This window comes from Megalops cyprinoides, chromosome 14 (assembly GCF_013368585.1).
Source record: "Megalops cyprinoides isolate fMegCyp1 chromosome 14, fMegCyp1.pri, whole genome shotgun sequence".
Lineage (NCBI taxonomy): Eukaryota > Metazoa > Chordata > Actinopteri > Elopiformes > Megalopidae > Megalops > Megalops cyprinoides.
This window is the reverse complement of record NC_050596.1, coordinates 15315493-15332328: the sequence shown is the minus strand read 5'-3', so window position 1 is coordinate 15332328 and position 16836 is coordinate 15315493. Positions and strand designations below refer to the sequence as shown.

General features: G+C 40.8%; 1 protein-coding gene across 1 annotated transcript in view; it reads right to left on the bottom strand.

Moving 5' to 3' along the window:
- Positions 1–533: 533 nt before the first annotated feature.
- LOC118788987 (rho GTPase-activating protein 6-like) overlaps positions 534–16836 on the bottom strand; it is a 32078-nt gene continuing 15775 nt past the window's right edge. Inside the window, exons 2-13 of the mRNA XM_036545239.1 lie at positions 15947–16106; positions 13600–13671; positions 12213–12469; positions 11349–11544; positions 10774–10829; positions 9723–9873; positions 9101–9249; positions 7762–7941; positions 6278–6375; positions 5477–5739; positions 1816–1887; positions 534–1219 (exon numbers count right to left, since the gene is read on the bottom strand). Of these exons, the coding sequence (XP_036401132.1) occupies positions 615–1219; positions 1816–1887; positions 5477–5739; positions 6278–6375; positions 7762–7941; positions 9101–9249; positions 9723–9873; positions 10774–10829; positions 11349–11544; positions 12213–12469; positions 13600–13671; positions 15947–16106 (2259 nt within the window). The 3' untranslated portion in view covers positions 534–614. The remainder of the gene's footprint in view (positions 1220–1815; positions 1888–5476; positions 5740–6277; positions 6376–7761; positions 7942–9100; positions 9250–9722; positions 9874–10773; positions 10830–11348; positions 11545–12212; positions 12470–13599; positions 13672–15946; positions 16107–16836) is intronic.

The following is a 16836-nucleotide window of genomic DNA, read 5'->3' as shown; positions in this document are numbered from 1 at the left end:
CTTTGTAATATTTACATAACCCAGGCAATTTGCATCTTATATTCTACAATAACAATTCTGGAACTATCAAGGACAATGTAAGTCCATAATAACAATTTGCAGTTTGTTGTTTGATTATGTGATAACTGTTACTTTTACCCTGACCCAACTTCAACTCAATCTCTACTCATCATCAAAACGTATGACAACATTACACCAACCCCATGTGTCGATGAAATTACACTAGTTATGCTATGCTGTGTATCTGCAGGCAACTATATAGCATTGATCTTACTACAGTGTACTTACTGCACATAGCAGTAAATTTCCTTCTTCATGTGTGGTTAAATGTTGTTACAACCTACGCTGCACTTTCCTGCAAATTTTCAGTTGCTTGTGAGGTATGTCAAAATGACCACTGAATCGATCACAACATGACATTTCTGAGGTCAAACACTGTAAAACAATTATGAAAAAACCCTGAAAACGGTACAAAAATTGAAATCAGCAAAAAAGAAATGAAAAGGTTTGCATTTGCAAAGTTGTAGGGAGAAAACTGGCCCACACCACTGCCTGGGGTGGGTAGCGGGTGGCGGGTGGCATTGAAGGAGCGCTGTGATTGGCGTGGATTCGTTTCACACCAGTGTTTCTGGGAGTGTGTCTGTGTTGTCTAAAGATAAGAGCTGCCAGATTTGCCACCTCTCCCTCTGCCAGTCCTGCCACTCAGGGTTTGCCAGGCCCTTACTCCCTGTGGAGCTGGCAGCGGTCTGGAGAGACTCATTCATAGGGCCTGGGCTCCCGTTCCTCAAGGAGGACTGCTGAGTCTGTGGGGCGGGGGACACAGCCTGGTGTGTGGCCGTTGGAAGGTTGGTGGTCAGAGTCCTTCTGGAGCTACTATGGCATGGAGAAAGAGGTGCGCTATCAATCTTAGAGGTCGGGTCAGTTACATGGGGCAGATTGATGAGGAAGCCACCACTCCTTGGGAGTTCCTTAGAGCTCATTGTCTTTGATAGGCCCTCTGGCGGGAAGGACAGTGTATCTGGGCTAAGCTGTAGCTGTTTGCTCCCTCCCCCTCCCTGGAGAATGCTGGTTGCACAAGTGTCCAGGGAGTGTGGCCTGCACTCTGCCACACCTGAAGAAGTCTGTGTCCATTGCACAGGTGTCTTCCTGTTGCCTGGATGGCCACAAGGCACCTCTGACGGGTTCCAGGAAATGCACTTGGAAACACACCTTCGAGAGCCTAGGGAGGCAGAGCAGCTTGTTACATTTCAAACCTGCCAGAGGAGATTTTACTGCCTATAAATATATATTTCCTCTTTCATGGGAAGTCAAATAATAAGAGTGCTCACTACTTTTCTACAGCTGAGTTATTCAGAGAGTGAGTTGCCTGATGAAAAATCTTCATCAGCAATGACATTATGCAATAGTCTAGAGCAGTATTTCTCAACCTCTCCTGGAGGACCCCCTGCCCTGCATGTTTTAGATCTCTCCCTGCTCCAACACAGCTGATTCAAATGATCATTTTGTTATTAAGCAGCTTCAGGAGTTCATAACGAGTTGATCATTTGAATCAGCTGTGTTGGAGCAGGGAGAAATCTAAAACATCCAGGGCAGGGGGTCCTCCAGGAGAGGGTTGAGAAACACTGGTCTAGAGCACAGATCAATTCATGATAAATTTGATTTATATTTAAGCTGAATTTTTTTTATTTCTTATACCCATAACTATATCTTATACATTAGGTAATAGATAATAACATCACAAATATTAATTTAATGCTGCATTTTACAGACAATGAAGGTAATTTCTTAAGGGAATTTGCACATAAATATACATACCTTTGTCTGGTTTATCCTTCTGTCCTGACCTCAAGGTTGCATGCCTGGCCCCCCAGATATTTGTGTGTTCATCTGTGATGTTGAATGGTAACAGAACATGTAGATCAAAATCAATTATTCACAACAGCCTTTCCGAGAATAAAAAGGCCAACATACTCATACACAAACCACACGTTCAGAATTATATGATGTGATGATTAACTTATATACACTCATGTGTACATGATAATCACAAAATGCTATGTAAGTAGCTGATAAACAAGTGAAGAAAGATAATGATCCAAGAAAATTTGGAAGGAAATGAGTGGATTTTGGAAGACTTCCACAACTTGTTAGCAAGAAAATGTTATTTACTTTCCTTGAATAAAACAGGAACTAAACTTTGAAACCACATCCCAAATTGGCCAGAACAGATTCTATCCCCCACAGGAGTTTCAGTGCAGCTGCTTTTGGGCTACGGTACAAAGTGCTCCCAGCTTCCTGCCAGAATAGATTATCACTTCATGTTTTAAGGAGAATGTAACAAGAATTTAAGGAGGATCCCTATGGGTACTGCAAGAGACTTACGCACTTTATTCACTGGCCACATTCAAGTGTACCTGAACAGGGCGGTATCTGCCCAGAGCTATTCTAAATAGCTATTTGTGTTTTCATGAAATTTCCACAGGTGCACCTGAATTTGGATGTATTCCAGTAGGGTCAGAGGTGTACTACTCCTAACTCCGGTCTTACAGACCAACTGTTAACACATGATGACAAACACAACCTTGCCAATTGTGTCTCTTGCCAAATGTCGCCTATTGTCCTTGTTGGATCTAGATTGAAAACTATGGGAACATGGAAATAGCAGGAGAAAATGTGATTATGCTACTGCTCCTTTACATAATTTTACAGATCTAGCTAATTATGCATTTTTACATGATTGAGGACCTGGCTTTAATTGAAATATAGCTTTGGAACTATATAAAAATAGCAGCCAATACATGATTCCTCAGTACTCTAACCCCCCCCCCCCCACATTTTGTGAAGACAAACAGCCATAACATGTAAAGACATTTCTTTGCTGAATGTTTATTTATGTGAGGCACATGCCAAAGGAAAATATCCTGATTCCTCACTTCGCAATGTCACACCAAACCCATCTATTTCCACTAGGCTTTTCTTTTGGTCACATTATCATCATAGGGATCCAAGTGAAAACTGGCCGAACGATACTGTATGTAGAGGTAGTGCTAACAAAAAGCCCTGAGTACACCAGGGTGTTCTTAAATATGAGCTAGTGCAGTCACTGTGCTATCACACACAACAATAAAAAAACCTGAAGAACAAAAATGAATGGTTAACAAGTGGTTAATGAACTTCATCCAGTATAATTTAATACTGTAGTTTATAAGCACCTTTTAACCTATTATAACCTCCTGAGATTTTTCAATATCTATTTTAAAAATAAAGCAGTCTGGATCTATTTATGGGCTGGCACACAAATGCTTTATTTTTCAAGATTTATTTTTAAATTCAAAATGCTATCAAGAGACCATACAATATTTTGCTTTGACAGAGGAAAACAAACCAAAAAGCTCAAAGGAATGAGCTGTTCCCCAGCACACAGCAAACCCATATCATGCTTTGTGAACTGGGATGGAAGAACAGTAAAAAGGGGGCTGGGGTCTCGTCCAGGTTTAGCAATTTTCTCTTTTTCTACCACAATACTGAAATTTCAGGGATGAAAATATATGGTATTACATCAGAATTGCAAGTTAATTATTGCTGAAAACATGAGTTGCCATTAGTTTGATTTTAAGCCTTTTGAATATGCAAAAATGCAAAAACATTTTTTATGAATATGACTCAGAATTGAGATTGCAGGCAAAATGCCCTGCTTAACATCCCCTCACTTAATCCTCTAAATGGTTTTTTTTTTTTCAAAACCAACTGCCAATCAATATTAAATGGACTCTTTTAATATCACCAACATATTGCCCTCTTCGGAGTCGCTAACTATAGTTTTTGACCTGGTGTGTAGATTTTTAAGCTTTTTTTTCTCCTTCATGCAGAACTCCATGTGAAATCACCAACTAGATATATTAAGCTCATCCCACTTCACCAACCACTGGAGTGATTTAAGACTGCTGGGGTGAAGTGAATGCAATCCTCTGATACAATCACGTGCCCAGTGCACCACATAAGCTAAACACTTATTACTGCTAATTACTACTTATTACTACCAGTCACAAGGTGCATAAGAGACAAGCTGTGAGACAAGCAATCCCTGCCAACATAACCATCGCTATTTCCAATATAAAAAAGCCAATTTGTTCCGCATGTGGGCTCCTAGTTTTTGTTGGCTTCATGGCACAGATGAGATCAAACCTGAGCCATAAAGCTCAGCATGTTTTTAAGGTGAGCACCTTATCCAAAAGACTGAGCTACTTCTGAGCCTCTGGGGATATAGTTTTAAAATAAATAATTTAATGAATCACACCATCCTTAACTGTGCAAACACTATGACCAGCCAACCAAAGCCAATGGGGTGGTATTGCAAAGTAAGACTCCATGGATATCATCTAAACAAACAATGAAATTTGCCTGCGTATCCACTCAACTCTAAGCAGTCACAAATGTACACATACTTGGAATTAGGTCAAACCTCAGCTAATGTTTACTTTTTATTTTGAAGCTTGGCAGGACACATCAGGTAGTATCAGCCTATACAAGCTCTCATTAGTTAGCAATATGCAGTTGCTATCATTTCTAGCTTTCCTATGATCCAATTGTACTACTGACTGCATCACTATGTTTCCATCAGCAGTCTTGGAGTTGAGTCTTGAAGGGTAATGTGACAGTATAGTTGTCATAGTTAGAGTCATAGTTAGCTACAAAACTAACGCCTATTTTGCATTAAGGAAAAGTAACTGTCTTTCTGCAGATTTCTGAAATAATAAATACCTTATTGAAGAAAAGGTGAATTATTTGTGATATAAACTTTGCATTTGGGGGGGATTTAGCATGAATTGGAAGATTGTTGATAGTAATTCCTAATACAATTGTAAATACTTTTATCATGAATCTTTATGCAACAACATCAATGCAACTGACCATCCAACTAAAACTCAACCTCGTCTAAATGCATTAATAACTGGAGTGAAGCAGCGCCTAACCTCCAGTTGGCATCCACTTCACTGTGGTGCACTGGGGACTTAAAGTAAAAATAGCTGCTGGCTTGCATGGAAGTGTGTTGTAGGACTGTAGCTGTTTCACTTTGGGGGAGCCAATGGGTAACTGGTGATCCAGGAAAGGTTGTAGAAAGGACAAAGGCATGACAAAATACATGCAGTCATAAAATAGCTACTTATGAAGGAGTGCTAAACAAATGACGATATGTGTCAAAGCAAGATGTGTTCAGCAACTGACCATCCAAGTCGGTAAATTTGTTAGGAATATTAAAGCATTTTGAATGTTCAGTTTCTGAACACACAGGTGCTGATCTCAATACATTAAACTCGTCATCAAATGTTATTAACTTGCGCTGGTGGTAATTCTTATGGCTGCCAAAAACATGGTTGTACATGGCTGTTTTTGGAAACAATGATAAAATGAGATGTGCTGTGACTGTATTAGCAGCCCTGCTCTGTGGCAGGGAGAAGCAGGCAGTGGAGCTCACCCTTGACACTCCATGGTGCAGAGCATGGCTCCTTGGCCCTGCTCCCCATGTGTCCTGGCAACGTGTAATGCTCTGGGGTGTGAAACAGCCTGTCCGTCCCCGGACTGCTGTCACCCTGGTGCTGGGGAGGCAAATGGTCTGACAGCACTGGAGAGTTGTTGTCATATGGAGAGACCTCGCCACTGGAAGCCTTATTTGAGTCGCTAGAGCACCTCCTCTGGCTTAGGGAGAAAGGAGCGTCTGAACTGAGCAGATCGGGGCTACTGGGGAGGGAACCAGACAGAGAGACAAGTTTGAATGTTCACATTTGAGTTTCTGGAGTTATTCCTCCCTACTGCAACAAACCAGCTCTAAGCAGACTAGCTTCTGTATTCCCAGCACTAGCAGATACATTCCATTCACAGTTCACAGTATTTAATAGTCTGTGAAATTAATAGAAAACACATTATTCCAGTAATTATGAATCAGCACCTCAGGCAGCTTAAATGTCTGTAATACCACCAGGGGGCAATCTAGTGGTTCCAAAATACTCATGATTCACTGTGATCATTTGACACTGAGTGTTTCTCCTGAGAAGACTGTGTCTGTGACTGAGGAGTTTCTCAGGCTTCCATCCAATTTACACACAATGTCCTTAAATTACACTATAAAATTCAGTTAGTGTTTCAAAACCACACTGAGTTGTCAGTAAACTTGAGGAAATATTTTGTGTGAGAATGAAAGAAAGAGCAGTTGCTTTAATCTGCGCTTGAAGGAAAGCACCGAGTGCACTGCAGGTAGGCTGAGCAGAACCACACTCACGACCACTGTGAGGCCTTCCTCCTAAGCAGGTAGTCCACCACATCTGGATCCGTCTCCAGGAGACTCATCAGCACCTCGTTCTGCAGCTCAGGAAGTACCTGCATAGGCCACACACACCTCAAACACAGACCCACATATAGAGACTCCCCTTTATAACACTAAGTGCCCCTCAGAGAACCAGACTATTAACTCAAACACAGCGCCACATATAGACGTTCCTTTTTATTCACACGCAAATAACTGTCCACCAAACTGCACCCATGAAAATAAACCAGCTTGATTAAAAAATGAAGTTGAGTTAGATTACAGGTTTTTTGTGATATGTGTTAAAATAACCTTTTTTCAGGTCTGATTGTAGCTTGGCATTTTCTTCTGTTGGTTTGGTGTAAATGACTCAGTAAATTGCAGTAATGTTTACATTCTGTAAGAGACTGTCTTGTAAGCTTGGAGACTCTTTATCATTCACAGTTTGCAGTTCTGTTTCATAATGGCATTAAAAAAATTGAATACGAGAAATACGGTGGTACTTTACATGCTCCCGTGTTTTATTTGACATTTTGTCTGATGTCTGGTGTGGTTTATTAAAGATTATAAAGAATTACATTTGCGAGTTCTACACCCCCACCTTACAGAGAACATGTACCAGCCATTGCCTTCCTAATTCCTTCACAGGTAGAAGGAAGTTTGGTTTACACACAATATGAAGAGAGTGCAGTTTCACTGCAGAACAATAAAAAAGTAACATACCATATGATTCTACTGTAAAACCAAAGGTCTCACATTACAAATATCCAGTTTACAGCGTGGAAGCTCCTCCTTAACTTGTGGTCCTTCTTACATGAACAACAGAACTAGCTAACAGGCTGACAGTCAACTGACATAGCAAGCTGGTAGCAATGTAAAGATCCTGTCATGTAAATTTAGCTGTTACACTGACAGATAAGCAGCGCTTCTTTGTTAGCATAAAACAAAAACATGATTTGACAGACCACAGCAGGAGGTCAAGAGGAAACAGGAGTCAGCTGGTCTGGTTTGCCTCAGTAAAGTGGTTTCCAAGTAACGTAAAAACCACTTGTGTCAATTTGTCAATGTATCAGTTTTTCTTCTACACGTCTTAATCTCTGTCAGGGCAAAGGGCCACAGACATCCTCAAAAATGCAAAATGTGTAATATGCAAATATTGCAGACATAATGAACAATATACCTAAAATGACTCAAAATAATAGGACAATTTACAGTAACAGATAACGTTTTTTTTTTGCTTTTCCAGGGGCTGCAAGTGCACCCTTCAGTAAAGATTTACTACACAATTCCTCTGCCAAGGTTTCAAAACCAATTTTTGGAAAATGTAAACTGTAAAGCCCTGGTTCTGGATAAGCATTTCAGCTACCCTTCATAATAACATAATAACATTAACATGACACAGGTTTTAGGAGATGTGCTGCTTCCCCTTGTGGTGAGGCCGCATGCTACTGATCACCCACCGTGAAGAGGGCTTCGTAGGTGGAGATCATCCTTTGCACCACGGCGATGACGGCCGCGCTCTCCTCCGCTCGTGCTGAGCTCTGCACCGAGAACTCCTTATCGGAGCTCTTCTGCTTGTGCAGGAGGTTCGGTCCAAAGATGGTGGCTATGTTCAGTGATGTCATCTTATTCCCAGTGATCTAAGCATGACAGTGAGCATGCATTAGCCACAGTGGATCAGCCCTCAATGGGGATACAGAGATTTGGAATACTGCTCTAAAGCTGCAATCAATGCCGCAACACCCAAACTAGCCCCGCACCATGGAGTAAAATACCATGACATCTTTAGACATTAAAGGTTTAATAAAGGTCAAGTTACCTAGAAGGACAAAAACAATGATATCTCCTATGTTGTAGAGCTTCCACTTTAATCAAAAAATCTCAATTACAAACCTCAATTCCAAACAATGAAGTATGAAGAATGTAGTACTATCTGCACATTTCAATATTAACATTTTTTCTTTTCTGTAAGAATCTGCTCACATCACATTGAAGCAGGAACAGACGGAATACTCACTGTGCCATTGCATTCTGATAAGTGATGGGTGTGAATGATATAAATTGTGCTTTTAATGCAAACAATCACTCCTACCAGTTCAGCGTCATTACACAAATGTAAACAGAACAGAATGATTTCACTCATTCACCCATCCTGTATAGCTGTGTCCCCCATGATGAAAATGTTTTTTTACCAGCCTTGAAATTAATAAAGTAAGCCTGAGAGCTGACATGGTGTTCACAGTGGGGTAGATCACAGAGTGAATGATATGGTGGCATCAACACTGTGATCCAGCAGCCCCTGTGCATGTTAACTCGGCTGTATTCACCCACTCATCGTCTGAGTTTGCATTAGAGAGGAAGCTGGGTGACTTATGTGAAGTCATGCGACTGATGGCTGTAAGGCAACACTGGCTGTGAGCTTTATGGAACATGTTGGATTTTGTAGTAGGAGGGGAATAAGATAAGGCATCATTGGTCCCACCAAGAACCACCCTTATTTCAATGTCTGAAGCATAAATTAAGTGTAAATTGTGTTATCTTTGATTTGCAATCAGCTGCTGGAGGTTGATGTATTTGGGACTTCTGAATAATTTACAGATGGACTGATTATCTGATTTTCTAACCCATAATTATGACTTTTGCATGCTTTTTTGCCAAGATATGCATCACAAAGCTGAGGAAATTGCAAGCACTACTGAATATTAAAAATCTGAATGAAAATGGGCTTGGTAAGGGTTGTGACATAAAGAAAACAGCACAATTCCACAACATAGCAAAAGACAAGGCCCTGCTCTTCACCTCCTGCCCATCTTTGTCCTGTCCATCGCTGGCATGGGCGGCCACCCTGGACAGGAACTCCAAGAGGCGGTGGAGGGTATCGCTGTTGCAGGGAGGTAGCAGGTAGATCAAGAGCTGCAAGGCACTTTGCTGCTCCTCCCGGTCTAACACTTCAAAGGAAAACAGGATACAATTACTGTTAATAACCCTTTACCACAGAAAAAAAAAAAACATGCTAAACAAAATGGATCATGGAAAACTACCCAGGACCTGAATTAGTGACTCAGACTAGTACCAGCTCAAATCAAATTCACCAAATAGACAGACTGTATGGGGTATTAGAGTCTGGGCTGCCTCATATTAAAGCCTGTGATTCAACTGGTGAAAACACATCACGCATCCTCAGACTACAAATGGTACTATTAGTGGACTAGTGCTATAATAGAAAACCTGTCAATGGTTTAGTTCACAGTAGTCTTGTCTGTGTTGTGTAAGGATGGAATCAAAGTTTTAGTCAAAATCATTTCTGCTTCTTGGATGTAGCCAGTTCTTATGTCCAAAACTTTTGTTTGTGTGGGGTTGGGGTGTCTATTTATGGACCTCTTAGTTGTATGGTGTTCAGTAGTTAAAGGCCTCTGCTCACACATAGTGTTGATGAAGGCTGTATACAGCTCTTTGGTCAATAGGGGGTCAGGCATATCTCTCAGGAACTCCTTCAGCAAGGCCGCCACATCATGGACACTGTGCTCCTCATCCAGCAGGACATCCATGCCACGGTCAAACTCCTCCCGCAGCTATGAGACCAGAAAACCGGATCCCATAATGCCTTGCACTTTTTACATGAAACAGACAACACTGTGGCTACCTCTTACAGAGTTTCAATTGTTGTGTTTTAAGAGATCAAAATAAAAAAGTATCAAGTTAACGTTTGGCCACAATTACATCTTCTGACTCCAGCATGACTCACTTTGCCTTTGTTAATTTTCCTGAAGATAACAAAATAAAAAGAATTCACACAAGGTACAGTAATACCAAACCTATCACCAACAATGAATCTGCTAACTTCAGAGGGCTCTTCTTTCAAACTTCGAGTGAACTCACTATGAGCATTGGGTTAGGTATGTATGTCCCCTGGTAGAATATATTGGTCCCAATTTGATGTACAAATTGTTTGATATACATATAATGAATTGTGACACATGTCTATATTTTTTCCCTCTCTCTTCAATAAGTGTACTCTTTCTTTAACAAAATGCTCACTTTGAAGAGCACAAAGATACACGCAGCATTTGAGAGTTATCAAAATGACTGAGATACAGTGGGTAGGATGGGAAAAAAAGCTCAGTGTCTTTCATTAGATAAGAAAATTATGGAACTTAATTAATGAGCACTTTTTTCCATTTTTTTAGAGTACCTTGCCCATAGTTACAAAGAGAGCCACTCTGAGATGCAATGTTGCCTGAGAGCTCATTATTAAACGAATAACACTTAATTAATGCTGGCATTGTGTTTCAGGGGAGCATACTCATCTGAGCGATGACTGATTTAATTGGCTGCATCAAAGCAAATTGTCTTTAAAGTGCTTTCACAGCACTTGCCAGCAGGGGTATGGAATATTTAGTCAGCCATAGCAAAATGATCAATGGCCATCAATGACCACCATCTTGAATCTCTTCAGTTTAACAGACTCTTACCTGCCTCACCCTTTTCTTGGAACTCCCTACGCGAAAAATCCCAACAGTCTGCATGCCTATATAAAAGAGAGGAAGAAGGTACTGACTCAGCCTTTCATCTCCCATGTTAATACACGTCATTGTAGAATGCAGGATGAATCATGATATTTTATTTGCCCAATGTGTCTTGCTTCCATGACTGCAACAGCTAAATTATGCATAAACGACTAAATGAATAAATGTAAATGCATAACTACAAAAAACTACATTTAGATTTAAATATATTCCATGACTACTGTACTGGGCTAAAGCTTTAAGCTCTAAAGCAATATGTATTCTGGTTTCACTGAACTTTAAACATACAAATATCAAATAAATACCTTATACCCAGTCTACAATAGATTGTTGATGTTTGAGTGGTTACAGATGCAAGGCACTCTCATATAACATGTGCATTCTAGTGGGTAAGAGACTGTTGTCATAGAATGTTGTCCGGTGTGTTTATCAGCCCATCTATACTGTGTGGTTAACTATGACAGGAGAACACATTTCATTGATGGAGGAGTCAAAGAGTTACACTTCTCTGCTGTCAGTACCATGTTTCTCCAGGTGCTGGCAGCAGCTGTCCACGAGTCGGGGCACCTGTCTGTAGATGGGGTTGAGGCTCAGCTTTTTGTCCTGGCGCTTCTCCTTCTTGCTGGGCCTTTCCGCTGGCAGTGACAGTTGAAGAGCTTCCAGGAGGCGAGATTGGTTGTCGTCCAGGTCAGTGATGGAATCCACGGACATCGCGCCCTGCAGACCACAAAGGAACACTATGAGCATTATGTCACCTCCCCTCTGCCTGATGTTGATCCTAAAGATGGAATCTTCTGCACTATCTCTGTGTGAAGTAAGGCTTTTTGCGCTCCTGTAGCATATGGTGCAGGCAGACCTACCTAGGGTTCTTTCTAATGTGAATGTTTGGCAGGAAAGGGTTTTAGACACAACTGAGATAGACACCTGTATAGCCCCAGTAGGAGCAATCTACCTTTGTGTGCTCTGAATAGTACTGATACACCATATAAAAATACACAGCCCATAATTCTTAATGAATTACTAGTCTCTGCTTCAGTGACATCTGGCCCACACAAGAATCAACTTTGAAACCCATGGTGTCTATGATTACAAAATAATCAACACACACCATAGTCATTACAATTCTTGTATTGGTTGCCCTAGATCCTTAAGCTTCTACTGGTGTCTACTTCACATGTTTTACAAATCAGCTAAAATCAGAAGCATTTTCTGAAAGTTACATGATATCCTTAAAGAAATTCACCATATCTTTTAATTACGAAGAAATGCCAAGGCCTTAATGAAAGAATTTGTGGCTTTCTGTTTACATCAAACAACTGTGACAGAGATTATTATACAACATGATGAAAGTTAGGAGGAATTTCAAAGTATTGGTGATCTCTTACCCGTCTCCGTGCCCGGGGGGCCATCTCAGGAGTGTTGGGTGAGGTGTTCTCATTGGGTGTCTCCGGGGTGGAGCTGAGAGACGAGTTACTGCTGGAGAGTTCCTTGCTGGGCCTCTTGATGGCAAACTGCAGGATGGAGGACACCAGGTCGCTGGGGTCCCTGTGCTCTCCCCTCTGCGGTTCCTGTCGCTGCTTGTGTGTGCGGTCGTTGGTAATCACCTGGGACAGGGGCAACCCAAAGGCCTGGGGCACAAATTCTATGGGGCAGAGGGAGAGAAGCAGAAAAGGTGACCACAATTTATTCTGCTGGAAGTCGCTCTGGATAAAAGCGTCTGCTAAATGAATGTAATGTAATGTACAAAATCTCTTCACTAGAATCCCTGTGAGCCCAGCAATCGTAGCATTACTCTTATTTCTTTATGCATTTAAACTATTTAAATAAATGGGCACCATGACAGGTCCAAGCATAACAAAGTAGAGCCTGAAGAATCTAACTGTATGTGCTAATATGTTGCCCTTTTCCATATTTTGCCTTTCTTTTTTATATATCCCATGTAGGAAACTGAAACTCACATACCAAGGGTCCTTTCAGAAGATTTATGCTACAGTATATATTTTTGTCCATTGTTATGTCTGAAATGGGGTTCAGAATGCCTGGTCTACTGCGCAGTACATAGCTTCAGTGAAACGGATCAAAGACTCCATTTTCTTCTGTCAACAGCCCGGCCAGCCGACATGTGAGAAAACAGAGTCCAGCTGTGGGAGAAAAAAGCCTCGGCTGCAATGCCCCAGACCCTTTGTCCCGCAACCTGTAAAAGCCATGTCTACTTTCACTGGCTCTAAAGAAACAGTAGCTATTATCAGTGGCTGGTCACTACTCATTTGTATGTCCATTCAGTCAAGTTTGGATGTGTTTAGCAAAGAATAATTAAAAAAAAATGACAGGCTGGGTTCGTAGGCAGGGGGCTGCTTTAGTGTATCCCTCTATTACTTGTGACAGGAGAATGAGGCTTCATCTGTGATTACAACAAATTGGTATTTTTTGTGGAGTGCAATGTTTTTGATTCATTCAAACAAGTCAGAGACTGAGCGTTCATGATAGATCCAAGCATTACAAATCTTCACCTTGCCATGATTTTGTATTTCTACAATTAGACAATTCAACTTGTGACCCTTCAATTTGTTTCCAGGACAAAGCAGGCCATATTGAGTTATTTCAGCCCATAAAATGGGAAATGTCTGGGTGAATTTGCTGTCCATTTCAAATATCCCCCTTTGGTACCGTAAACTTACAATTCTATTCACAACATGCACCTATCCCTGCATAATACTACACACAGAAAACTGTATGACAACATTATGATAAATCTTTTCTCTGCTGTAGTACCTTTGTCTTTGCTCTTTTCTTTAGCTAATGAGTCCAACTTCCTCCTCAGGGATTTCTTGAGATTCTGTCCATCTGGAAAGACAGAAAAGCAGAGACTCATGTGTGTTGCACTGTATGTACACGACATATCGTAGTGTAAACACTAATGAATATACTGCAGGCAGATACATAATTAATAAAAAAAAAACTCATACTCATGAATATGTCTACATTTATTTAATTCTTACAGATCATGTTCATAATGAAAAATGACATGTATCTACATATGTACAAATCCTAAAAGATCTCATTCAAAATTTCAAAAGAGATGTACTGGTTGCAACAAGTGACACAAGTAAAGTGCGACTGTGGAGATCAACTACACCTGCAAATCATTCTGGAATCAATTCATAGAGGAGTACTATCCAAATTAAAATGATCTCAATTCTTTTTAGATGCCTTATAAGATACTCCATGAAATATCCTGACTTCTCAATTCCAATTACTCAAATTACAAAGAAAGAATATTTTTTGGTTCCACTCAGTTCTACACTTGGCACTCCAAATGCAACCTAATCAGCTAATGAAATCAGTTTTTTAGTGCACGAAATATTTCTATGACATAGAGAAACACAAACTGAGATGTAGAGAATTAAAAATTAGAAAAATACAGTCAATACAATACAGCCAACCATTGACTTCAGTCCACCAGTCAACAAGTACAATTAGCATCTTAGCTGAAAAATGTATGAACACTGGCTTTACTCATAGGAAATGTGGTTTCTTTACATCAACACTCAGCATGTATCCTGTGGTGCTGATTGGCCTTGATAAGGAAGCTACTCCACTGGGTAGGAATTTGCACAAGGCTCTTAGACAACTAAGCATTGTTTGATACCCTAATGCACAGCCAGCCTAAACAATCTGGAGTGGACCATATTGAAATAAATGTCATCAATATGCTCTGGTCTTTTCTACAAAACCAGGAATGCACAAAGGAATGTGATCCATGGAGCCTCAGCATGAGAGAACAGACGACATGAAACAGATGCTGTATCATGAGGTGTCAAAAGCTCTCTACCAAAGGTAATCCTGCACTTATAGATCATAAATTCTGTAGGATTCCAAATCATGGCCTTTCACAGTGCAAAAACTGAGCCGAAATGAATTCTGAAAATGGAATAAAAATCTAGTAAAATAAAAATAATAATAAAAAAATTAAATAAAAAAAAATGATTCTATTTCATCAGAAGAAGAGTACCATGTTGGTTGCTTTGTGTTGATGGCTTACATGTTGAATAGTGGCATTGTCCACTTAACCAAGCCAGTAGCAGCAGTGGGCAATCTAGCTATCTAGCTAGCTAGCAAATGTATCTATCCTATAAGATGGCGTCTCAACTTGACAGTCTACCTGAAACAAAGTCAGGTGAATGTTCTCTTATCAACAATTTACGGCTAGGCAAGCCATCACATAATAGATCGATTTACAGTATATTCATGAGCAAGTGACATGACATGACAAGAAAGAAAAACTCCTTGACAATTACAGCTAGAAATTAATGTATATCCATACATGTCCAGTTTTTCAATCTGACTATGACTATACCCAACCTTGATGACACACCTACCCAAATTGACTATGGAGAGGACAGCATACCCCTAGTGTACAGTAGATCCTAGCTATGGTTGTAATGTCTTTTGTCTTTTTTTTTTCAAATCAATGCTTAGATTTTCCTATCCCCTGCCAATATCCTTAAACCCACTGAAGGGTGAATTCAGAAACAAAACACGCAGTGGTGCACGTCAACATCAGCTCGAGTGTCAATGAAAAAAGTACAGCGTGTAGCATACTGATGGCTCTCAGGAATGAACTGACCTAGGTTAAAATGTCAGTGAAGAAGAAAAAAAAAAGATTCCAGGACTGGGATCAGTGCTGGGCGCCTCTCCCCCTCATACCGCTGTTGCATCAGTGCTCTCACCAGCAGGAATGAAACAATATCCGCAAGAGTCCTGCCGAAGCTCTCTCTCCAGCGCATGAACTCAGCGACCCACCCACTCCCACGGCAGTCCTCCAACATCCACATCCCCACCAGCTGCTATTTACTACGTATGAGACTGAGACAAGACTGACTGAAATCAGAATGCACTCAACCCAAGATGCACAACAAATTAAAAATATAAAGACAATAAAAAGAGAGAGAGAGAGAGAGAGAGAGAGAGCAAAGTTGGCATGGTAGATAATCTTCAGATGGGGAAGTGTTGCACAGCTTTAAGTCCCAATGAAAATATGTGTACTGCAAAGAGAAGGGATGATCAGCTGCTTGGATGGTTAACTGACTGTTTTACTGCAGGCCTATGTGCACAGTACCTTTGGGGATAGTGATCTGGCAGCCCAGGTCGTAGTCCTGGTGCAGGCGATAAAAGGCCACTTCCTGCAGCCGCACCCGCTCCAGCTCTGACAGGCTCTGGATGGGCACTGGCTTTAGCTGCACGCTTCGTCCAGACATGCTGTTCCAGGTGAAGTCACCCTATATGCAACAGAAACACAGGCACATCACTGGGATTCCACACCACGGCCACCCACTTATACCCACAGGACCTCAGCACCATGTTGGAAAAAATGTGTTGGGGCTTAAACCTGATGACCTGCTTCTCATGAGTGAAAGGCATAAGGGCAAAACAACATGGACAGTCAATGTTTCAGCCAGCCATCCATGTTTGCACCCTGCATGAATGCACCCTGTTACAGTATCTGCTTCACAGTACTTCAGTGTGGAGAACTGCAATGTGCTGGCTATTTAGCTAGGAAAGCTATCTGCGTAGCACCGATCAGTAAGTGTATATTGCATTTCTTTATTCCAGTGTAATGAAAAAGGGTATCACAAAATTGAAAAACTAAGATGTCCATAGTCCAACTATCTTGGATGAATGCAACAGTAAATATCTCTGATAAGGAGTGCATGTGGAAAAGAAGGTGTTCGTTTGCAGGCTTTCTTGATTAAACCTTTCTAATGTCCCACAAGCAACCTACCAAAGTTGCCATTAGCAGTCAGTGATTTCTTTTGAAACGAGAAAAGGTGTCCATCCCCAGCGGTGCACTGTTGTTGTATTCTTGGGCAAGGTACTTACTTAATATGTCAAAACTGTAATCTGTGCAAGTCACTGTTTAATTAAACAACTGTAATATATATTCAGTTAACTTTTTTCTTTAGTCATGTTTTCTGATCAGAACACATTGGTCACAGAGCTAGTTTGTTA